Here is a 25,712-nt window from a genome sequence, read left to right as displayed (position 1 = left end):
GCCCTACTTGCCACCGTCTCCCCAGCAGCAGGGACTGTCAGTATATACCACCATGCCCAAAGATAACTGATTTTTTTAATGGAAGTGACTTCATAAATCATTTAGCTAACTCCTATCCAAACCAGAGATCACAAATTTAGGACTGTAAGAGAAGGGGTTTCAGAGGTCACTTAGTACAACCCTTTGACTGGGAAGGCCAGTGTACAAAGTCATACAAGTACTAAGTGACAGCAACCAGATTTGAACCCAGGTCCTCTGGCTTCAGAGTCACGGTTCTTTTCATTATATTATACTCTTTAGGGAATTCCCCTTACAAAATTCTTACAAGTAATCAAATAAGGGACAGCTAAGTGGCTTGTAGATAATAAGAGTCAGGTCTGGACACAGAAAGTCTCGATTCAAATCTGGCCTCAGATACTTCCTAGCTATGTCATCCTGTGTAGCCCTTACCAATCTTCTGCCTTGAAACCAATACATAGTATTGATTCTAAAAAAGAGAGTAAAGATTTAAAATAAAAGGAAGAAAAGGAGTCAAATAACCATTTTCTTCCTGACAAAATCTAGCTACACCATCTAATCACTACCACCCCACACCAGTCCATTCGTAATAATAGCTAATAATAATAGTTAGCATTCACATAGTTTAAAGTGCAAAGCACTTTACAAATATCTCATTTGAGCATAATTCTTGGAGGTAGGTGCTATTATTACCTCACCCATTTTATGGATGATGAAACTGAGGCACTCAGAAGGTTTTCCTGACTCCATGTCCAGGGCTCCATTCGCTGTATGAGTTAACTGCCTCTAATTCCTCTTTGAAGCAGCTCTAAATTTTAAGAACTCTTCTTTGAGTAGATTTGAAATCTGCATCCTGTGCCTTCTATCCAGCAGTTTTGGAAGGCTGCCTGAAAATCCCCCTTTAAAATCTCTCTTCTACAAGAACACAACCCTTCATCACAACACTGCTTCTCCAAGAAAATACGATTCCTGTTTTGGCAAAAAACAGAACTTACTTATATTTTTATGTAGAAATAGGGGAGATGATAAGACACTGTTCTTAATCATTCTGCTTCTCTTTAAGGAGCATTCAGAATTCTTTATTTGCTTTTTAACTGCTTGCACCCCATTTTTAGAAGCCCCAGAAAACATAAGGACTTACTGAGAACATAACTGTACAATAAGATTTCAGGGAGAGAGCAAAAGAAAAATGTAAATTATGGGGGATGGGGGGATAACTGGGCATTTGTTGAAACACTGGCTATGGGGCAGCGACTTCTATATCGAATAGTTGCTCACTCCTCAGAAATAAAGCTTCCTGAATTTTTTTTAAAGGAGATTTATTTTCCCACATCTGAAAATCGACAGTGTTGTTGCTTGGCAACCTAGTGCCTGCTGCACAGTATCAAGGAGAATTCAGGCTAGTCTATTTGACAATTCCTCTCTCTTCCATTCCCCTGTTAAAAAAAAATCAAAGATTTTTGAAAGCACCATGTTGCTCATTCCTGATGAAAAGGAGCTTGCCCAGGAATTAAATATGTTGTGTCTTATGTGAAAATGATGGCTCTGGCTCCTGTCAGTGGGGTCCTGGGCCCAAAGCTCTTCTTTTGGTTGGAGTGATGGATTTTGACTGAACCCTCTGCACACTCACTCAAGAGTCCCTGGTGATGCCATGTACCATATAAGGCCTGGTCCCTTGTGTGGCAATCACATGTGGCTGAAAAGCAGGCCTAAGCAATTTTTAACTTGTTCCTGGAAGTCAGATTTCCCCTACATTCATCATAGGTTCCATAATTATTCCAAAGGTTAATGAGGATCAAGCCATTCCAAGTTGGTAAGCCCTCTCCAGGTAAGCATAATTTAATATTCTCATGCTTGTGTGGGACACATGGTTGAAAACGTGGATCCTTTTGTCTCTTCCCCCACTGATGTATGCTTCAGGAGGCAAAACAGTGGCAAAAGGCACCTGCTGAAAAAAGAACTGCACAATAAAGTGAAATGTCTGGGGTGAGAAACGCCCTTTTCTGCTCAGAAAGATCTCCGTCAAGCTGCCAAGAAGCTCTATCTGAAGAAAGTAGGCTTTTTGGGGACAGGAACTGTTTTTTTCACTTTGTATCTTGAGCATCTAGCACAGAGGAGGCACTGAATTAATTTTGCAGAAATGAATTATTTCATTTTCCTATTGGCATGCAGACAAAAGAAAGTAGAGGCAGAAGAACCACTCAACAGTTTGAAGGGAAACACAATGAGAGACATGGAAACTCTGATCAATTAACTGCCTGATGGTAACTTCAAAGGCCTAATAGTGAAAGCACATGTGTGAATTCTTTTTCAGAGAGGTAATGGAATATGTGTATAAGTAATATACATATATATATATATCAACATAAACACACACACATATATATGTATATCTATGTACACATAGGTGCAAAATGAAGTATATATCATCAGATATGGCCAATGCTTTGATCTGGACTGTCTGTCACAAAGGAAGGTTTTTAGAGGTTTGGGGGTTTGGAGAGGGGAGTTACCTAGGAAATGAAATCAATATTGACTTTTAATTTAATTTTTTATCAATTAACAAAAACCTATTTTCTTTCTTCCCTATTTCCCCTACTCTTTCCAAAAAAAAAAAAAGATGGAAAACAAAACCCTTATAACAAATATGCAAAGTCAAGCAAAACAAATTCACACATTGGCCATGTGCACAAAATATATATCTCCTTCTGCACCCTGAGTCAGCAAGGATTTCCTCCAGCACCAGCAGAAGCCTCCTTCAGTTTTGCTCTCCTGGGGCTTTAGCTCTGGGGCCTGCCATCTCTCAAGCAAGAGATGAGTGTACAGGATCATGCTGTCAAGTCAATATCATTTTGGCTTAACTCTTTCTTTTCAACCCAACAGCAATGTTCCGGGAGGAAAAAGTATAAAAAAAATTTTTTTTTAAAAAGAGACTTTCTTTAAAATGTTTGATTTTTACACTCTCATTATTAAAATGATACAATCTCTTGCCACCTCTGCCCTCCTAAATCCTGATAATGATTTGAATCCCCAAGGAGAAATGCATTCCCTCCTTACCTTGGCATCTCTTAGAGCCTCTTCCTTCCACCAATCAATGCAATGGTTCCTCCTGGAAGCTTTTCCCATCTCCCCAGTTATCAGTGCTTTTTCCTCCTCTTTCAAGCAATCATGCATATATTTTTTTGTTTACAGATTTCATTTCCCAAGAAAAATCTAAGTTCCTTGGGGTCAGAATTATGCATATGTGTGTGCACATGCATGTATGCATGCATGTTTACGTTCTGGAGCCTAGATTCATATATTGTACAGAGTCGGTGCTAAATAAATGCTTGTCAGATTGGACTGGCAATGAAAACAATATGTGCTGCTTTCATTATCATCTCAAGATTGAGAGATGCACAGAAGAGCTGTAACAACCAAAATTTCCAAAGCTGCTGACTATGACACAAAAATACTGAAACTGCAGTGACAGATGGAGACAAGCAGCCTGGAACATTCATTACCCAAAGTTGAGGTCAATCTATAGCACCACATTTGGAATACTGTGTCTAAAAATCCAATTAAAATATTTAAATACCTAACAATTGGACCATGAAAATAGCACACACACCTCTAAAAAAGGAAGGAAGGAAGGAAGGAAGGAAGGAAGGAAGGAAGGAAGGAAGGAAGGAAGGAAGGAAGGAAGGAAGGAAGGAAGGAAGGAAGGAAGGAAGGAAGGAAGGAAGGAAGGAAGGAAGGAAGGAAGGAAGGAAGGAAGGAAGGAAGGAAGGAAGGAAGGAAGGAAGGAAGGAAGGAAGGAAGGAAGGAAGGAAGGAAGGAAGGAAGGAAGGAAGGAAGGAAGGAAGAAAAAGAAACAGAGGAGAGGAGGGATCTTCCATTTATCCACAATACTCAGGGAATTAACAGAAACTAGATGCATGATACAAAGAATATCAAATATTACAAACTAAAAGTAATAATTACAGTAACATGGATATCCTTTAAAGTTTTACAAAGTAGTTTATATGCATTCTCATTCAATGGTCATAACAACCCTTGAAAAAGTATTGTTATAGTCCATAGGATCACAGAGGAAAGATAGAAAGAATTTTGGAGGTTCTAAAGACCATTCGTCCATTTTATGGATATGGAAACTTGGGCCCAGGCTGATTAAATGACCAAACCCAATTCACACAAGGAATAAGAATTGGACCTCCATCCTCTGATTCCCAATCCAGCATTCTTTCCATTGGGCAATCGTGGAGAAGATGGCGGGATGATGACACTGAGTCTTATAGCTGGTATCAAAATCCAAATCCAAGTCCAACACCTCAGCGACAACTCCATGCAGACACTGAGCCTCCCATTAACTATAATGTTTAAATACTATCTCTCACTATTCAAGAGGAAGCCTCAGAATCATCACTAGTGAACAGTGAGGTGGACATCAATTCCCACTGAAGATTTACAAACAACACGAATGGGCTAATGCACCCAACTCTGTGAAAGAGTGCTTTGAAATCCAGACCTTAGTTTGGATCACCTTACTGTCTTTCTCCATGTCTGACCTTGGGGAATTTGCTTCCCTCTTCTCTGATCACTCATTTCCTCACGTATAAAACACAGCTTTGGAACAGATGATCTCTGAAATCCCTTCCAAATCTAAATTTATGACATATTCTCCAATAGATGCCTTTTAAAAAGGTCACTGAGAAGCAAGAAGAAACAAGAGAACAACAAATGCAATGACCATAATAAACAAAAACACACAGAGGTAAAACCTCAAATTAATCTCTATCCACTGAACAGATAACAAAACATACTCCCTCTTTTCAAGTAAAGGGGTAGTGAGTTATAAGAATAGAGCCTAGCATGTACTGTTCAACACAGTAATTTTGTTGATCTTGGAAAAAAAAGTAAATCAAAGAGTGAAAACTCTCTCTGTTAACTTGTTATTCAGTCATTTTGGGGGCATGTCTGACTCTTTCCCAATTTCGAGTTTTCTTGGCAGAGATACTGTAGTGGTTTACCATTTGTCTCTATGGAATGCAGGGAGAAATTCACTTATGACACTAATAACAATAACTGGCATTTACAAAGCATTTTAAGGCATCTGAAGCACCTGGCAGGTGTAATCTCATTTGAGCTTCACAAAAACCTTGTAAGGTAAGTCCCACAGGTATTATCTTTCCTATTTTACTGATAAGTTTTATACAGGTTAAATGAGCTGCCAGTGGTCACATAGCTGAGTAAATGTTGGGGATAAGATGTGAATCCAGGTCTTTCTGATTTCAAGACCAGCATACTGGTCACTGAATTCTGAAGAAATATATTCTCAGTTCATCAGAGGCCTGCTTATGCTGCACTGTCAGGGTATGCAAGATGTGCTTTGCCAAGAAAAGAACTCATGTAAACTTCATGTATTCTGAGTTTCTGGCCAAATTCAAAATCTCTGGGGGTTCAAGGTATTGTTTTCTCCTGGGACATACACAATTTCCTGATTTGCAAAGGAAAGAAAGACTTCGAAAATGTTTTTGGCCCTCTGATAGTTCTTGTAAAACAAGATCTTAATGTGTTATGTATAAATGAAACCAAAACATATGGATTAAGTTTCTTCCAAAGTACATGTGGATTTAATAAAAATGGGAAAGGAGTTCGAGTAAATTGTGCTTTGGGTTTTACCAAACCTTAAACATTTGCAGAATAGTTTGAGACTTTTTTCTAGCTTGAAATTCATCTACAGTTGCTAATTTTAATTATTTTCAATTCTCATCTCTTTCTTTAGTGATTTTCCCAGCTAGAGTTTACATTTTCCAAAAGGAAAGACTTCTTCCTTCCTTCTCTCTATGTTCTTTCATCTCTTCCCCTGCATGAGTTCTGCCTTCTTCCTGTCCTCTCCTCTCGGATTTCTCTTTTCTTCCTTTTTTTTTCAGGGTGGATCCTCTCCATTTTGCTTTTAGCATTTCTCCTTGATATATTTTTTCCTCTCTGTTACAAATACCATTTTTTTCATTTTATTTGAAAGGTTCTTACAGAGAACTCCATTGTTCCTTGTCTTCCTTTTTAAAAAAATGAAAATCTAAGGCACCTGTGGTGTTGATTTTAAACCAAAGTACCAGAAAATCCACATCTAATGTCACCAGGGTCATGAGAAATTTTCTTGTACAATCCCCATAACTTACCATTTTTAGGATAAACTGTCTTCCTTAATGAATCCACAGTTAAGATGTTGTTGAGAAAGGAGCAACAAATGAGAATGGGAGATGGAAGAAAAAAAGTAACAAATAAAAAAAAGGATGGAGGGAAAGAATTAAGACCTGGAAAAGAATCCTTCCTTTTTTCCCCTAAGAAAAAAAATATGCTAAGACAACAATACTTAGAGAGTATATTTCCCTCCCTCTATTCTCAGTCCCAAATAGATATGATGAATTTTATTGAAAGTATTATATATGCCTTATGATTTTTAGAGCACATTCATTTCCTTATGTTTTTGTCACCTGCCCATAAGTTCCTATGTTATATCTTCCCTTTTAACAAAGAATGCTCATCAAAACACACAGAGCTTATTATATTATCCTAGAATTACAGAAATTCAGATTTTAAGTGAATTTTTAGAAGTCGGCTAAACCAATTCATAGCCACAAAAGAACACCCTCTACAACATACTTGACAAGTGGTCACCTCCCTCTGCCCAGAGACAGGGACCATAGGAAGGGGAGAACCACCACTAAATCCATTCCCCTGCTAGACGCCTCTAAATGTTAGCCAGGCCTGCTTAAGTCAAGCATAAAGGAGTCTTTTTTACAATTTCTACCCATTGCTTCTAATTCTACCATCAGGGGCAGAATCGAGTAAGTCCATCTCCTCCTCTACATAGCAATTCTTGAAGTCATTCACACATGCAGCATTTCCAAATGTAAAATTCAAAGCTCCTCTCTAGCAATCAGTTCTGACAAATATAACATTCTTTTGAATCTTTAAATTTATAACATCTTGCTTCACTTTGGTTTTTTTCCCTAATACCCCCAGTTAGTATCAATTTTTTAGCAATAGCCAGGTATATAGCACTTAAGAAATGAGAACTAGAAAGCTCTCTGCTTAGGTTTTGGAGTATATGGACAAGTCTACTGTCATCTACTATGACTACTTAATTGGCTTTTCATTGACATTTGGAAACACTTTGAAGATTTGTCAGTAAGGTGAAAGGTAGTATCTATTCACTAGTTGAAAAACATGAATTTGTCTGCCAAGTTTCAAATAAGGAATGAGGGAGGGAAGGAGGGAGGGAGAGAGGGAGGGAAGGAAGGAAGGAAGGAAGGAAGGAAGGAAGGAAGGAAGGAAGGAAGGAAGGAAGGAAGGAAGGAAGGAAGGAAGGAAGGAAGGAAGGAAGGAAGGAAGGAAGGAAGGAAGGAAGGAAGGAAGGAAGGAAGGAAGGAAGGAAGGAAGGAAGGAAGGAAGGAAGGAAGGAAGGAAGGAAGGAAGGAAGGAAGGAAGGAAGGAAGGAAGGAAGGAAGGAAGGGAGGGAGGGAGGGAGGGAGGGAGGGAGGGAGGGAGGGAGGGAGGGAGAGAGGGAGGGAGGGAGGGAGGGAGGAAGAACCTGCATTAATTTGAGATCCAAGGGCAAGCCCCAGAGCCAGTATTTTTCACAAATATATTGCATTAAAGTTCCTTAATTGGGATTTAATCGAATGATGGCTGAGCTACTGTACCAGCATCTCAAAGCCTGTAGCCTAATTATTTCTCTTTCTACAAATGAATAGCAGCTATCGTCCACCAGAGCTGTCTCAACAGCTTCGTGCACGCTAATGAGGTTTAATGACAGTTTGACAGCACCATAAAGGGAGCAGAGATTCATGACTGGTTGTGGACTAAATCTCCTAAGCTGATCACACCAAGCTATTTTTGCAACTGGGCCAAAGAAAATAGCCAAAGCCCTTCCTTAGTCACTAAAATTTCACTCTCCAGCTTTTCAGCTCCCCCTTTTCCTAAGAGAATTCAGAATTCAAATTAGAAAGTGCTGTTCTGGCCAATGGTGCAAATGGTCAGCACTCAGGCAGTGACTAAGGCCACAGGGCACAAAAGAATCTACCAGAACTATTCAATTATTTATTTAAAACTAGATTTTTTTATGGGAAGAATCTAGAAATTATTAGCAAGAGTTGTGAGATGCAGTGAATATTAGACCAATTCCCCTTCAAATTTCAGGCTTCATTAAGATACCTTGACTTTATTTGTTACATTTTCCCTTTCTTCTAAAATATATTTATTCTAAAAAGGAAGATCAAACAAGCTCTCAAGGTGGTGTGCAATGGTAGACATAGTAGAGGCGCTTAGAGGCAGTAAAACCTATGTTTAAATCCTACCTTGCCTATATATTTGTGGGTGAACCTAAACTGCCATGTTCTTGCGCAACCTTTCATGATTTAGTAACTAAATCCTACATCACTGGAGAGAGTTCTCTACATTCAAAAGTCACAAATCCTTTAGGAATCTTTGTATAAATTCTCTAAGAAGTAAAAGTAGATGTACAGAAAAGCTTATTCAATGGATATAAAGAACAATTTATCAAACAACCAAAAAAAGTACATTGTATTGCTTAAGAATGTATTGTTTTTCATTACCTATGTGCTTTCTCCTTCATTTCATGATCTATATGAACAGATACAAAATTTATTTTGAGAAAGAGAGAAAATAAGCAGAGGAGAAGGAGAAACACCTTTCAGAGAGGGATGTGGGAGAATCTAAAAAGACCATCAGAGCCTCATACTGACATGATCTCTGCTCCCCATCCTATACTGACGGTCATCCAACTTAAACAAGGACACTAACCACTGAAATTCCTGAGTCAGAAAGCAAACTTGCATGGGTATCTCCAAAAAAATAGGAAAAAGCTGAGTTGGCTAACATCTGGTCTAGTTGTAGTAAGCCCATCAACCATGCCAACACTGCACATTCCATAATTGTGTAATTATGGAATCATAACATTTAGGATCACAAGGAATCTTGGGGGTCACCTAGTCTATCCCCTGACTTTAGGCAGGACCATATCAAAATAATAACAGATACATTCAATTTTTGAGGTCAACCCAAAAGTAGCTTTTAGCATCTCCTACAGGGTCTCAGTAGGACATTTAAAATGATAACAATAACAGTTCACATTTCTATAGCACTTTGAGTTTTGTAGAAGTTTTGCAAAAGACTACCTATGCGCTGCTGGAATGAGCACGCATACATATCCCCATTTTGCAGCTGAGGAAATTAAGGCAGAGTGAAGTTTTACAATTTGCCCCTCCTTACAAGGCCAATAAATAGTTTATAATGCAAAAGAAAAAGGGTGTGCTAGTAAATACTTTACGACAATATCTCCACATGCACAACATACTTTTAGTTTTAATCTGCATAATTAACATTATCTCCACCACTTTTTAAAGTCTAGAAATCCAAAGAATATTTTACAAAGCCTTGATTTATAGTATTTGCTAATTTCTGAGGTGTAAATGCTCACATGGAAGATTTAACTATTAGCTCCCTGAAGCAGGCTCCAGCTCAGCCCTGCTAGTGTCACCAGGAAGTAAATGATTGCTAAGCCTTCATATAAGAGTCCTTTGAAGAAAAAATATAACTCCCCAGTGAAAAGAGTTCATTTAAAATCTAAAATGATTTATCATGGGTCCTTTTAACTAAAGAAGTCCTATAGCATCGAACTGTATTTCTCAGGTCGGGGGTGGGAGCATGTTACCTTTTCATGGTTTTCTATAAGGATTTCCACCACAATGTTCTGAAACTTCAGGTCCAAGATGGCAGCAACTGTTTCTTCCTGGGGCCTCATCAGTGTTGGTCCAAATACCACTCCCAGATTTGCAACTGTCATAAGATTTTGCTTGGCATGGTTTGAAACACTTATTGTAATAAAACAAAAACAAAAAAAAAAGAAAAGAGCAAAAAAAAATTAAGCGCCCACTATCTTGGGATGCAGCGTATATTTTCATGTTTAACACCAATATTTGCAGAAGAGTGGAAAGGGGGGCTTAACTTTACCAGGATGCAGATTCCTCATCAATAAAATATGAGACGAGGACTAGAAGATATTGAAGGTGCCTTCTAGAACCATATCTATGATCTTATTGAGTCAAATACAAGTTTTGAAAGGTAGTATGTACCTAAAAGTTTGAGTTTTGAGCTAATTAGCTGTTTTACCATAGGTAAAGTGAGGGGATTGGGCTAGATCAGAGTTTCTTAACTAGGGCTCCTTGAACTTGGTGTTTTTTGTAAAAAAAAAAATAGATATCTATATTTTTCAGCACAATTGGGTTTTTGGTCATCTTATTTGTACATTTAAAAATCTTCATTTTCGAAAAGGGGTCCAGAGGCTTTACTAAACTTTCAAAAGTTGCCAACAAAAAAGGTTAAGAATTCCTGGAGCAAATCATTTCTAAGGTCCCTTCCAGATTGAGAATTCTATGTTTCTAAGGTATTCGTATTTGCATACCAAATTAAAATCTCCATAAAATTATGTATTGTTTAAAATAAAACTGTGATAAGAGGATTATGGGAAAATAATGGTACCAGATATTTTTGTGTAAAGAAAAAGTTTAAAATGAAAAACAGAAAGGCATAAAAAAAAGACAAAAATGGTCAACAGGACAAGAAGACACAAAGGAACTACCACCATATTTTTGGGAAAAAGGGAAGAGAATTGCAAAGTTCACAGAAAGATTCAGAAGAGGGCAGAGAAAAAACCCCTAAGATATGATCTGGACCAACCCTGTCATTTTAAAGACTTGTCCAAGGTCACACAGATGGGTAAGGGGTATTGCCTAGATTTGAGCCTACATCCTCTGACTAAAAATTGACCATTCTTCATGGACATCAGACTACTTCTGAATATGACTGTTCTAATGTTAAATTTCATATTGTCATTATTTTAATCAAATTCTAAATGGCTTGAATTTAAGAGGTTTATTTCTGGACTTTGCCCCTTATTTGGTTTATTTCTTCATAGTGTTATGCTGCTGATAGGGGTAGGGGAGGTAGTAGGAGTAATAATGATGACAACAGAACAAAACAAGGAAAACTGAGGTCCTTTGGAAATACCATTCCTGACTGGCCTGGAAAAACTCAAAAATGCCATGAACTTCAACCTATACTTATGCAGGTGTGAAACTAACCCAAACTGCGAAGAGGTCTTTTGGCCTCAGTCAGCCTGAATCAGTGAAGGAGGAAAAAAGTATCATGTTCCCTTTCTTCCCTTCAAACCAAACCCTATGTTGCTGGCAATGTCCTTAAGTAAATAATTATACAAATTCATGAACTATTAGATTTCAGCCCTCTTCTCCAAAACACACACAGTGAGTCAAACTTGCAGCCTGCTTTTACAGGTTTGGTTCCTGGTACTGTGTGCATGAGCTCCAACTCTATTCACTATAAATACAGCTCACCAAGGACCATGATCCATTTCCTACAGCAAACCCAGAAAAGGAATTTTAAAATTAAGGGGGAAAAAAAGAAAAAGAAAGGGGCTTACTTTGTTAAGTGTTTCACCAAAATGTCCAACATTTCTTTATTTTTCTCTGGGAGTCTGTGGACCAGGAAATGGATAGCATTGACTCGAGATTCTGGGCTGCCACACTCTTGAAAAATAAATAAGATAGTCAGTAAAAATATACCAGACCAAAAATACCCCTAACATCAACATCTCATGCACCCGTTTTGTTTGCCACATTTGGTTATTTCCAAACAGGGAAGTGGCAAAGCTGCTTCTTCCCTCTTGTTGAAACCCATCCTGCTCTGCCATGGTGGAGACCGCCCCCTCCTTGTGAGTGGGGAATGGGGGGAATGGAAAACCAAGGCCTTCCCCTCCAGGTTATATTTAAAAAGGCAGCTGTTGTCATTTTTTTCCTTTTGGGGCAGGCGCTTAGTTTCTGCTCAGAAGTGGGCTCCGGCTGGATGAACTCTCCTCCCTGGATCACTGGCCCAAGATATGAAAGACAAATGCAGCGAAGGAATGTCCTCTTTTGGCCCCAGAGGCTTCTGCATTAATCACCCTCGACCGAGGCTTAGGCCCTGCTGACCGCGTGGCACCTAGCGTCCCCTGGGAGACCACGCATGGCGGAGCGAGGGGGCTCGGAAAGGTTAAGTTGATAATAATAGCACGGCATTTCTAGAGCTCCTCCTGAAGGTTTGCAAAGCACTTTGCAGAGAGCATGAGGTAGGAGTTATTATTGCACACGGATTAAGCAGCCAATTCAGGGATTGCACAGTGGGAGCGGGAAGCGCCCCAGAGGTTTCAGAGTGGTTTAACATGCCATTTCCCCCCAGGTGATGCAGGGGAAAGAGAGTCAGGCTTGGAGACAGGAGGAGCCAAGTTCAAATCTGGGCTCAGACACCTCCCAGGACAAGTCACTGAAAGCCCACTGCCTGGCCCTTGCCGCTCTTCTGTCTTGGAAATGACACACAGTATTCATTCTAAGATAGCAGGTAAGAGTTTAAAAGAAATGCTATTTCCCCAATGTGAAATTAAAAGCTCCCTGAGAGCAGGCATCATTTTCATTTCTGTCTTTATATTGCCAACAAGAACTTTAGAATAGAAAAAAACTTTTTAAATCTTGACTAAGTAGAAATTAATCTAGTCCAACAGCTCATTTTGCAGGTGAAGAAATGAAGGTCGAGACCAAAAGAATTATCCAGAGTGGCTATTTTGAACCCAAGATCCTAGGCTCTAAGGCTTTTTCCACTGCATCGCATGGCAAGACTTCCTAAATGAATAAAAGGATTCTTAGAAATAAGCTACATCGATCACTGGCTACGACACTAAAATTAACAGAGCAGTTTGAGTGATAATTTTAAAAATCCAATAACAACAAATAAATCCTCAATCTGGAGTGAAAACCAAACACGCTGTCCACATAAGTTTCACATGTTAAATAGATGTTGAGAAATCTGAGGGGAGAGAGGCTTAAGCAACTGTCATCCTGGGGTTGTTTTTCATGGTAATGTCTTTTTTAAAAAGTAAACTCCTAGAGACGGGTGGTCCTAGGTTCAAATCTGGCCTCAGACACTTCCCAGCTGTGTGACCCTGGGCAAGTCACTTGACCCCCATTGCCTAGCCCTTACCACTCTTCTGCCTTGGAGCCAATACACAGTATTGACTCCAAGATGGAAGGTAAGGGTTTTTAAATTAAAAAAAATTAAAATTAAAAAAAAGTAAACTCCTTAAGCTATGAATATATTGTTTTCAGCCTGTAGAATATAAGTTCCTTGAGAAAAGGGCCTGTCTTACTTTTGTATTTATGTTTCTAGTGTCAAACACAGTACTTGGCACATAAAGTAAGAGCTTAAAACTGCAAAAGAGAAGTTAAAAATAAAATTAAAAAGTGAACTACTAAGATGACCTGGAAAACCACAAAAAACTGTCTAGGGTTATGAAATGCTATATACTAGAGTAAGAAGGAAATCTGAGAAACTGGATAGAGAAAACCCATTTCATCTATATACATTTCTTATCAATTGTTAATTTGAGATATATAATATATATATGTATACATTTCAATTTACTAAGAAATATAAGATGGAATAATCCTCCCACATAACCATACTCTGTATAGGATTCATTTTTAAATAATTAAAAATAAAGTTTTTACAAGAATTACCTTCTCCCTCCCCAAAATACTATCCTATCATATTTTTTCCACCTATTGGGGAATTTAAAGGTAAGGTTGGTTATTTTCGTTATCTTTAATGTTCTGTTTCTAAGCCTTCCCATGATCATGTAACAGAGTTTTGCAAGGCTATCTCTGAGTCACTAAAAGGTCCTCCTTCTTAAACAAAAACATACTGAATTAGATTTTGTCTAATTTCATCCCCCTCCCCTAGAATCGCTTGCCACTGATATAACCTGAGGAAAGGTATAGCCTTTCCAGGACTCAGTTTCTTTGTCTGTAAAATGACACACTCCCATCTGATTTTATCTCAATTTTATCTCAATCATGGCTCACAGGCAACATCTTACCAGAAGAGAACAGACTCTCCTAGGGGCTCACACCATGCTGCAAAGACTCAAGTCCAGCCCCAGTAGTTATTATCCAAGGATGAAACTACTCTTGGAAAGCAAACCTGCAACCCAGAATTATTTTGCCTGTGGTAAAAAAAGGTGGGGAGAGGTGGCAAAGAAGACCACCTTGGCCCAAAAGATACTAGCCACAGATCTCATTGGGAGGTTAATTACAAAAAGCCAGGTCCATTTAGACAATTGACCAACGTACAGAGCAGGGAATAATCTGTTAGAGGGACCGACAGCAATGAGATCATGAGTCTCCTGAAATACTAAAGTATATAGTTTTAGTGCTAAACATTTTTCTTTGACAGTGTTTTTCACATATGGCCTCTATACTAACTTTTGTCCAGAAAACCCCATTCCTGGAGCTTCCAAGTTTTATGATGCCAGCAGTTTTTAAGAATTACTTTAATAGGAAAATTAAAATCACCCAAGGCTTTAATTATATTTCTATCTATGTTCCAAGCAAGTATACAGAGAGTTAAATATAATCCTAACCCTAAGTAGCTTATCAAAGACAAACAACTAAATGCACAGAGAAATACTAATACAAGTTAAATATTGGCATTATGTGCATCCAAGAACTTTTAATAGATCAATATGGGGAAAGCTTCCAGTTTCCTTTGGGGCCAAGGATGGAAGGGGAAGAGGGAAGCTCTCCATTATGGTTTGGTGTAGATTACAGTTTCCTCAAAAGGAAAATGAGGGGAGAAAGGGTCAAACTAAATGATCTTAAAGATTCCCAATGACTCAAATTCTGTGATTGTGCAGGACGTGATTTAGAAATCTGCTGCTCATGTCCATGATCTTTGCTTCTCTAGTGTTTTAACAGAGTAGAAAATGTGCAGCTGGATACAATGTTCCCCAATACTTGTTATAAGACATTTATGGTTTCCCCTTCCTCACTTAAATGAGCTTCTAATGAGATAGTATTTTAAAAGCACTTAGCAGAATTCCTCGCATGTAGGAGGCTCTTGGGTAACTTTCTTCCTTCCTTCAAAGGAAATTTGAACAAAGCTAACCAAAAATTACAGAATCGTAGAGTTATAAGGGATTCCAGCAGATATCTAATCTAAACCTTACTTTGGACATTCCTCCTTAAATGTTCTTTGAATACCTCCTGGCACAGGGATCTCACTCCTTTACAAGGCAGGGAAATCCATTTGAACATATCAAGCAGCTAGAAAGTTTTTCTTCTACTGAGCTGCCTCCTTATAACCTCTATCCATTGGTTCTAATTCTCTTCCCCCACCCGCAGCACCATGAAATTCTATAAGAACATTCTTTGAAACACAGGGAGCCCCCAAAACAGACTCCCCCTGCTCCCCCCTTCTGAAATCCCATGAGAACAACCTTTCAGACACAGGGCATCCCAAAAGTCTTAGCGAAGTTCTGAGCTATTAAAGCTTAACACACAGTAAGGCTTTGGGGGCATCCTGTCTATTTAACCAATATTTATACAACAGGCTTTAGAGTTCCATCATCATCCAAGATCCCCCCCAAAATGAAACTAAAAAGCTGCTGCACTCCCACCAATTGACACTGAGTTCCCGTACCTAAAGTGAGTCTTTTTTAAACCCTTACCTTCTGCCTTGAATCAACACTAAGTATTGGCTCCAAGGCAGGAGAAAGGCAAGGGCTAAACAACTGAGGTTAAGTGACTTGCCTAGAGCCATACTGCTAGGCAGTATCTGGTTCCAGATTTGAATCCAGGCTTGGAACCCTATCCACTGTGCTACCTAGCTGCTCTGAAGATACTTTTGAAATCTGAGAGAAAAATTTAATCTTTTTATGGAGTCTGGAAAAAAAAAAGAAATGAAATATTGATCATACTGAGACCAAGAGTTCCATTCACTAATTTGGACTTTCAACCAAAGCCGCAGACATGTGTGTTTAGGGCTGGGTTTAGGGTTGAGGGGAGAAAGCCAAGAAAATCTTTCAGCCTCAATCTCAATACCAAAAGGACAGACCAAAGCTGGCCCCAGTGGGAGGGAAGGGACACACAGCATCTGCAGGCTGAGGAGAAGCTGGACAGCGCCCTCTCACTGGCTGAGCCACCCTGGGGAAAGGAGTTGGGCAACCCTCACCCAAGAGTCCCTAAAGCTAGACAAGGCAATGATGCCCTCTCTCGTGTGGCCTGCCCAATGTCTCATTTTCTTCATTACCTAAACTCTGTGAATAAATATGTATTAAATAATATTATACTATCGAATGTATGAATAATAAATATATAAATATTAATAAATACATAATAAATTATATGATGCTATCTAAGAAATAAAATATAAATAGTATAAAATATAGCATACTATCTAATATAGAAATATAATAAAATATGTTAATATATAATAAATAATTTACTATCTAATATATAAATTATATAATAAAATATATTAAATATGCATAAATATATCATAAATTATACGATCTAATAAATAATAAAATGTAGTAAATCAAATATATATGTTATCTAATATATAAATAAAATAAAGATATATAATAACATGCTACCAAATATATAAATATAATAAAATATATAAATAAATATATAAGTACACACACATACATATATATGCAAGTGGTTTTTTTTTTTTTTTAAACACACATGGTGGGACAGCTGGGTGGCTCAGTGGATTGAGAACCAAGACTAGAGATGAGAAGTCCTAGATTCAAAGTTTCCTCCAACACCTCCTAGCTGTGTGACTCTGAGCAACTTAATCCCCCCCCCCCCCAATTGCCCTGCCCTTCTGCCTTGGAACCAATACTTAGTAATGATTCTAAGATGGAAGATCAGGGCTTAAAAAAAGTATACAGGGACAGGAGGAGGAAGAGAAATGATAGCTGTCATAAAAATTTCAAATACACGAACATTAACTTTTAAAAATCAGAGGCTGATATGTTTTGCATGATAATACTTGTATAACCCAGATTGAATCACCTGCCAGAACCAGGAAGGAGAAGGAAAGGGAGGGAGAGAGAGCTGAGATCAATCATATAACTTAGGAAAATGTATGTGGAAATTTGTTATTATGTATAATTGGCAAAATTTTTTTAATAAATTAAATAAAATCAGAGGCTACTTTTAAAATTTTACTCCTTAAATTATACCATTAGCATGCAGAGGTTTTCTTATTAAACAAGTTTATTAGAGAAATAATTCCAACCAAAATTCCCTTTAGTTACAAATCCCTGCCAAACACTACACTGGCAGAGCATTTATTTGGGGCTGGTGATGAGAATTCATTTCCCAGTCTTACTTCTCTCCCAATGAATGAGCCTGCAGACTCCCCTAGAATGTTACTGTAAGATTGCTGGGGAGGCTTTTCTCACAAACACAGAACCTGGGGAAGTGGTAAGATCTCCTGCAGAAACTAAAATCACGTCCTAAGGCTCAGGTACCCCCCCCAATCTCAAGAACCCCTTGTTGCTCTCTGGAGCTGTTGGGACAAGATATAAACTCTTCAGTTTGGCATTTCTAGCCCATCCAGCTCAAGTCTTCCCTCACATCACTCTTCTCTCCACACATTTTGTTCCATGAATGAGCCAAACTGACCAACTTGCTGTTCTATGAACTTGGCATCTCATCTCCCATTTTGCACAGGAAATTGGAACACCTGGAATATATTCCTTCCTCTATCCTTTTAAGATTCAATGAAAGGGAAGCAACTAGGAACAGACCTGGAGGAAGGAGGTCCTATGTTCAAATCTGGCCTCAAGACACAGCCTAGCTATGTGACCCTGAACAAATCATTTAATCTCAATTCCCTCACCCTCACCACTCTTCTTTCTTGGAATTGATACTAGGTAAGGGTCTTTAAAATGCAATAAAAGATTAAAAGCATCAATTTGGAAAATATTTAAGTCTCAAAGAAGGCTCCATCTCCTAAAATAGCAGTTCTTAATCTGGGATCTATAAACTGGCTGTTTTTTAATATTCTGCTAACTCTATTTTGATATAATTGGTTTCCTTGTCATCCTATGTTTTATTTTATTCATTTAAAAATATCATTCTGAGAAAGTCCATTGACTTTACTAGAAGGCCAGGGTGGGAAGCCATGACACAAAAAAAGTTAAGTTCTCTCTTATGGGATATTTTTTTTTCCAGATCTATTAGCTAAATGATCTCATCCAAGCGGCTCCCTCTTGCTCATCCAAGTAAATGTTTATCCCCCAAGAGAAGGTAAGCTCCTTTAGGGCAGGGACCGTTCTTCCCCTTTTCTTCCATGGCCAGGACCAAGCAGAAAGCCTCATCCACGCTAAGTGTTTCACAAAGACTTACTGAATTAAATCAAGTCCCATGAGGTCAATGCATTTATGTAATATCTATAAACATTCCAAAAACTTTCGTGGGAGAAATTTTGTAATCCATCATTTGTGTTACATCTTCACTTCTGGGGCCTGAGCTTTTGGGATGCTTTCTCTGTGTAAAGCCTAGGAAGTTAAGTTTTCTGAGACCTCCCTCCCACCCCCAGGAAAAAAAAAAACAGTAAGGAAGCAAGGCTTGCTCACAATTAACATTTGGAGTTTTTTTCTGGTAACTCCAAGCTTTGCCCTATGACCACTCTTTCTGCAACTCCCAAAGCCTGATGGACCAGACCTGGCGCCATTCTTCTCTTTCCAGTCTCTAAGGCAAACAAGACGGAACAACTGTCCTCCAAGTCAAGTTTAATTTCTCTTCGCCTGGTTTGCCAAAAGTGCCACAGGGTAGAAAATCAAAACGACCAACCATGTGTTGGAATTTCTTCCAACAGAACTTTTTTCCCCCGTTTCTCCCTCCTTCCTACAACTTTGCTCTCAAAAGCCTCTATTCCCATGTGAAAACATATGACCAAACAGGACTGTATTTCTACCCCTTTCAAACATCTATTTTAAGTGGTACATTCTAATGAGGCTGGCGAATTCCTTTCCTCCTGCAATGGTACTAGGAACCTCCAGGCTAACCTGGACACAAACCTCACAAGGAGATCTTTAAGGGGATCCTTTGAAGCAAGGTTTAGGCAACAGTGAGACTTAGTCAAAGGGCTTGAGAGCTGTTTTCCCCCTGCAGATTATGCTAGGAAACAAAAACAACACCAAAGCAACAGCTGGCAGACTTAGTTCTATGGATCCCTGGTGTTTCATATAATGTGAGTTGGGGGTCCTGGTAGGAAAATGTGGATGCTTTTAGTAGTTTTCGCACTAAATGAAATTAATGTGTCTATTCAAAAAGCTTATTCCACACACAAAATTTTTTGGTAGAAAATCGACTTAGCTTAGCGTCTTTTTTCTTCCAAAATTTCCCAGAACCCTCTTTCATCTCAAGGCTAATCTCATATCTCTGGACTAGCATGAATGTGGTCAATAAATTTCAGACCTCAAAGGGTTCCAGAGATAATGCATCATTAATGCAAGTGAAATCTACTCAAGGGGCATTGGGAGAGCTGAGGTCTTGAATTCTACAGTTGGTTCTAAGCCATCTGGCCTGTTATTGGTCTATGTTAGCCCTCAGTTTCTTTAATCTATTAAGTTGTTAACACTAATCTACCTCCAATGACCAGAGTGACTTTTAGGTACTTGTCCAATGTCTACAGAAGCGGTGCAAAAATAATAAAAGAAAACTAATCTAAGAGTTCCCTGGGATGGAGAGGGAATGTATAGTAATGAAATCTTGCAAATTCAAGCTGTCCATTTCTTTATTATTCTCCCTGTTGGATGTTTTCACACATGGAACTGTTTTTAAAAAATAAAATTATTCTCTACAAAATTAAGACTCTTGTGTTGATTTGTATACCATGACAGGCTAATTTCTTTTATAAAAACATCAACTATTTTTTTAAACTATGAACACTCTTCACTGAATATACTAAGCAGGGCAGTTGCTAATTTCAACTAGGCTCCTCTTTCTTTTTAGATGTTCACATAACAAAATATGTGGGGAAAAGGATCACATAAACCATCATCTCCTAAATGAGGACTTTTTCCTGAATCAAATAGGGCTCTTCCCTGTCAACAAAATTACTTTATATTAGCTTTTGTCTAAGCAGAATCTTTTTTTTTCCCCACTGAAAGATAAGATTCTTGAGGGTAGGAACTGTTCTATTCCTTGGGTCTTTGTCTCCCTGATGCCTACACACAGAATTTCATGCCCAATAAATGCATGCTGACTGAATAAGTGCTTACAAATACTTACTAGCAGGAATGATGAACTCTCCATGTAAGTCATATGTCATAAGGGGCTCTGGAAGACTTCTGTTAAAAACAAAAGGACATTAAATTACAAAAATCAAGCTCATACGCTTCAGATTTGTCTGGATTTGTTACAGAAAAAATTTTCACTACACCTCTCCCTCTGTCTCTATCTCTCTCTGTTCCTCTGTCTCTCTGTCTCTGTCTGTCTGTCTGTCTGTCTGTCTCTCTCTCTCTCTCTCACACACACACACAAATGAATGTTATTTACCTTCAGTGCTCTAAGTGAATCATGAAGATTACAGATTGCAAAGAAAGCACCAACAAAGGGGATTCGGAGGCCCCTTATGCCAAAGAAACCATTGGTCCTTTTCCCATTTCTATCTCCATTATATGTAAGCTACTATGCTACCTAAAAAAATGAAGCAACTCCTGCCCCCTGAGAAATTATATTACATGCATATAATGATATATTACATATGATAGAGTAGATAGAGTGAGTGGTGGGTTGATTCAGGAAAATCTGAGTTCAAATCAGGATGGAGACACTTAAATAGCTGTTTGACCCTGAGTAAGCCATTTAACTTCTGTCTGCCTCAGTTTTCTCAAAGGAAAATGAGGATAAAAGCATCTACCTCACAGGAGGTTGTGAGGTTCAAATGGGATAATCTTTGTAAAGCACTTTGCAAACCTTAAAATGCTAACTAGTTGCTAGTCCTTATTAATTATGTTTATTACTATGCTCTTTTACCCTATGTGTGTCTACCTTACTCATGTGTTTCTTGTAGACAACATATGGTAGGATTTTGGTTTCTAATCGACTCTGCTATTTGCTTGCTTTTTATGGGTGAGTTCATTCCATTCATATTCAGAGTTACGATTACCAGCTGTGTATTTCCCAACATTTTGATTTCCATTCCTAGTCCTGCCCTTTCTTCTTTCACTATTTCTTTCTACACCAATGTTTTGTTTTTAATCAGTCCCCCTAATTCCCGCCCTTATTTTACTTCCCTTTCTACCCCCCTTCTTATTCCCCTCTCATTTTCTTTACAGTCTTTTTAAATTACCCTCCACCTTCTCCCTCCCTTTTATTGTTTCTCTTCCCACTAGTCCATTTGTTACCCTTCTACTTCTCTATAGAGCACAAATAAATTCTCTGCCCCAATGGATTTGATTGTTCTTCCCTCTTTGAGTCAATTTCAATTCACATAAGAATTGAGTATTTCCTATCTCTAACCTCTTTACCTTTCCAGAGTATTGATGTTCCCCCCCACTCCTGCCATGCACTTCTTTGTGACATATAAATTTACCTCATTTTGTTTCTTTTTCCATTTCTCTTAGTATTAATCTCTTTTTACCTCTCATTATATATATACACACACACACAGATATATATATTTCTGCATACATATGTCCATATACATAATTATATATTGGCATTTCATCCTATATAGTTTATCACTGTTCCCTCTAAGTTATAATTTTTCTAGCTACCCAGGTGATAATAACAATTTTTAAGAGTTACCAATATCCTCTTTTCTTGTAGGGATACATATCATTTTAACTTATTTGGTCACTTTAAAAAAGTTTTGTTGTTGTTGTTTTCCCCCCTTTCTTCATTACCTTTTGGTGATTCTCTTGAGTTCTGTGTTTGGGCATCAAATTTTCTGTTCAGATCTAGTCTTTTCTTTGCGAATGCTTGGAAGTTTTCTATTTTATTAAATGACCACATTTTCCCCTGTAAGAAAATAGTCAGTTTTGCTGGGTAGTTGATTTTTGGTTGTAGATCTAGTTCCCTTGCTTTCTGGAATATCATATTCCATGCCTTTCGGTCCTTCAGTGTAGATGCAGTCAGATCCTGTGTTATCCTCACTATAGTTCCATGGTATCTGAATGACTTCTTCTTAGAGGCTTGTAATATTTTTTCCTTGGTCTCATAGGTCTTGAATTTGGCTATAACATTCCTGGGTGCTGTCAGCTAGGGATTAAGTACAGGAGGTGATTTGTGGATTCTTTCAATCTCCACTTTTCCCTCTTGCTCTAGAATGTTAGGGCAGTTTTCTTGGATAATTTCCTGTAGTATGGTGTCTAGGCTTTTTCTTTTGTCATGATCTTCTGGTAGACCAACGATTCTTAAGTTGTCTCTCCTGGACCTGTTTTCTAAATCTTCTGTTTTGTGGATGAGGTATTTCATATTTTCCTTAAATTTTTCATTCTTTTGATTTTGTTTTATAGTTTCCTGCTGCCTTGCGAAGTTGTTTGCTTCCAGTTGCTATATTCTAGTTTTTAAAGACTGAATTTCATTCCTGGAATTTTGGTCATCCTTCTCCTTCTGGTCTGATTTTCTTTGGAGGTCATTTTTCATCTCCTTTGCCTCATTTTCAAGCTGGCTAATTTTGGCTTTTAAGACACTATTTTCTCATTTTAGTTCAAGTGCCTCAGTTTCCAGAGAACTTATCTTACATTTTTAAGTTCTTTTCCCAGTTGTCTTCAGCCTCTCTTAATTGATTTTTGAATTGTATTTTGAGTTCTTCCAAATCCTGTGTCCAATTTGCTGGAGTTTCTGTGTTTTTGCTTGGTGTTCCTTGATCTTCCTCTGTTTCATTTGCTCTTTATTCACTGCCTGGATAGAAGCTGTCAATTGTAATTTCTTTTTTCTTTTTCTGTTGTTTGCTTATATTTCTCCCTTATTTCCCCCCTGTAGTCTTGCTCCTCTCATTATGTGCTAGATCTATGGGTTTGGGCTATTCTGTCCTGAAGGAGCTTCTTCTCTGTTCTGCTGATTGGTCAGGTTGATCCCTGATGCCAGATCTTCCTCAGATGTCAGCAGAAATTGAAAAGGAGTTGGGCTTCCCACCTTGTTATTAAGGTGTCCTGTAGTAATTGCAGCCTTCCCCCTTGGGGTTTAGTCAGCATGTTCTCAGTGGAGTCAGTGGGAGAGGGGTGTTGGAGCTTGAGCTTCCCTGCCCTCTGAAGGCTTCTTATCTGTCCTATTGATAAGGGCAGAATTGATCTAGCAGAGCTGGATGTACCCTGAGGCCAAAACTTCCTTGGGGAAGGGAGGGGCAATATGGAGTGTCTCCCCTGCAGTTGGACTGCCTTTTCTGAGTTTCTCCTCCAGCTGTCTCTCTGCTGCCTGTGTTCAAAGCCCTGAGCCAGGCATAGTTGTGCCCACAAGGTACTCCCTCCAGACTAGCACCTTTGCTGGCCCAGAGATTCCAGCTACCACGGGAGGCTTAGTAACTTAGTAACTGTAGGTGGGGGAGGAGTCCTCTTTGTTTTTCCCTTCTTCCTTCCCCTTAAACCCATGTGTTCTAGAATTCAGGCTTTTTGGGGGTATACCTTTTAAGTTGAGTCCAGCAGGAGGGTTCCTTAGATCTGTCCTGTTGTTAGATTTGGTTTTCAGTCCCCTAGAAGCCTTCTGTTTTTAATTGGAGAGGAAGGGTTTTCAGAGGTCTGAACTTTTTCTGCCATCTTGACTCTGCTTCCATCACTATGCTCTTCCAGCAAACAAGAAATTATTAAGAAAGGGGGAATGCTTGTGTAAGAACAAGATGGTGAAAAAAATGCTAAGGAGGAAAAACAATGAGGAGGCTTAGGGACATGTAAGGAAAAAGCACCAAGAAGGTTTTCCTTCCAGGGCTGATGAAACTGATTCACAACTTTTTCCAATATGTTTGAACATAAGCTATAAGACCACAAGTGCTTGACATCATGCAAAATAAATATTTCTAATCCTGGGGCAGCTCAAATGAAAATGACAACTATTCTAAAAGCATTCCATACGTGCCACTGGACTGCATCCTCCAGACTTCCCTCTCTATGTGTTTCTGGGGCACATCCAGGCACATTAAGGCTTGTTCTCTAAGACTCAGAAGTGTCAGCAAGTCCTATCAGTCACAATGTGGGTAAGAAGGGAGCAGAGTCTGAACATATATAAAATTCCACCATATCCAACAAAAAAGAAGCAGCATAGTCAAAAAGAAGAGAAGGACAGGATACTCCCAATAAGCTCTCTGAGGAGAGACCAAGTCCATAAATGTCAAATATGGATAGGTTTGTACTGATTTTTCCTCCTTTTTAAAAAAATAGTATTAAGAAATAGTATTTGTAAAATTAAAAAAAAAAGAAATAGTATTTGTTATAGAAGATGGCTCTTCAGGAATTTTAATAGAAAGTGTTTAATAGAAAATACATGGCAGAAAACACCCAAAGGAAGGCAGAATGGGACAATAGAAAGAACACCAAGATGCTCCAGATGAACTCCCACCTTTCATAATCAGGCTGGACTTTTAGAATCCAGTCCATGCTATGTAAGGAAATTATTCCAATTCTTTTCGGAGCTCATGCCCTAAGGCCTGACCACCAGGATTGGTGAGTAAGTAAGTGCAAATTAGCCCTTGTGCTGGCCCAGGAACAGATTTTACTTCCTAACCAGCCATCCACCTCTACCCCTTTGGCACTCACCAGCCAGTGCCCATACCCACCACCTGCCTCTCCAAGTGCATCCTCTAATAATGTATTGGCTTTCTCTATTAGGATGGAAGCTTCTGTCTCTCCTATGATATTGTATCAGTGACACTTCAGTGCCTGTGGCTTAATTCTCTTTCTTTCATTCATTCATTCACTCACTCATTCCTAAGAACTACTGTTCTCTCCTACAATGGAAATCTCTTAAAATTTATACATCACTGAACATGGAATTTATAGTCTAATAGGAAATGAAACAGTTGGCACCTGACTCCGGCAACCAAATAGGGGGAGAAAAAGGGCTCTGAACCCAGTAGGAGAAAGAAGGAAAATGCCATGCAGAAAGATAAACCACATCCTTTCCTTCTCTGAGCTCTTGGACTCAATTTTATTTTGGTAGGTGGTTTCGAAGTTGAGGTGGGCTTTTTCTGGCTGAGATGCTTAGGGTTATTAGAAGCAGGGAGAGGTGACATGGGTTGAGGGGAAACTACTTTCCTGACAGAATCCACATTTATTCTCCTGAATGGCTATGCCTACATTTTTATTGGCTGAATTAGTTTTAATAGTCAAAAACTCCACAGGCAAAATGAAAGTGGACAAGCAAACTCAACTGTGTCCTCCGCAGGGTATCACCAGGAAACTCATCAGAAATGGCTAATTCTAACTACAGTTATCTCCACTATAAATAATGCCAGGAAAAGAGAGCTGACACTCAGCAGAACATTTTGAAAGTAGATTTTTCAAAGCAACCAAAATACAGGCAATCTTCTAAAGGAGAGACATCAAATCTAGACAGACCATTTCATTCTCTCTATATATTTAGGAGTAAAGATGATGAAACTCACCCACACAAATGCTTCCTCTATAATAATTCCTCAAATTAACAGGAAACCCAATAAATAAAAGTAAGATAATGAGAGCAAAGTGGTAAAAGTAGCAATGTCAGAGGCCAAATCTCTTTGGAGGATATCACAGAGTAAATATTGGAGAGCTTGATGGAAAATAGTCTGCAATAATTAAAAAGACC

At 38.6% G+C, this 25,712-nt stretch overlaps 1 protein-coding gene across 1 annotated transcript in view; it reads right to left on the bottom strand.

The window, feature by feature from the left end:
- ARHGAP10 (Rho GTPase activating protein 10) overlaps positions 1–25,712 on the bottom strand; it is a 385,966-nt gene that overhangs the window by 113,723 nt on the left and 246,531 nt on the right. Inside the window, exons 16-18 of the mRNA XM_007496250.3 lie at positions 20,220–20,278; positions 11,522–11,627; positions 9,737–9,896 (exon numbers count right to left, since the gene is read on the bottom strand). Coding sequence (XP_007496312.2) covers positions 9,737–9,896; positions 11,522–11,627; positions 20,220–20,278 — 325 coding nt within the window. The remainder of the gene's footprint in view (positions 1–9,736; positions 9,897–11,521; positions 11,628–20,219; positions 20,279–25,712) is intronic.

Source organism: Monodelphis domestica, chromosome 6 (genome assembly GCF_027887165.1).
Source record: "Monodelphis domestica isolate mMonDom1 chromosome 6, mMonDom1.pri, whole genome shotgun sequence".
In the NCBI taxonomy this organism is placed as follows: Eukaryota; Metazoa; Chordata; class Mammalia; order Didelphimorphia; family Didelphidae; genus Monodelphis; species Monodelphis domestica.
Note: the sequence above shows the minus strand (reverse complement) of the source record. Positions and strands in the feature narration are given on the sequence as shown.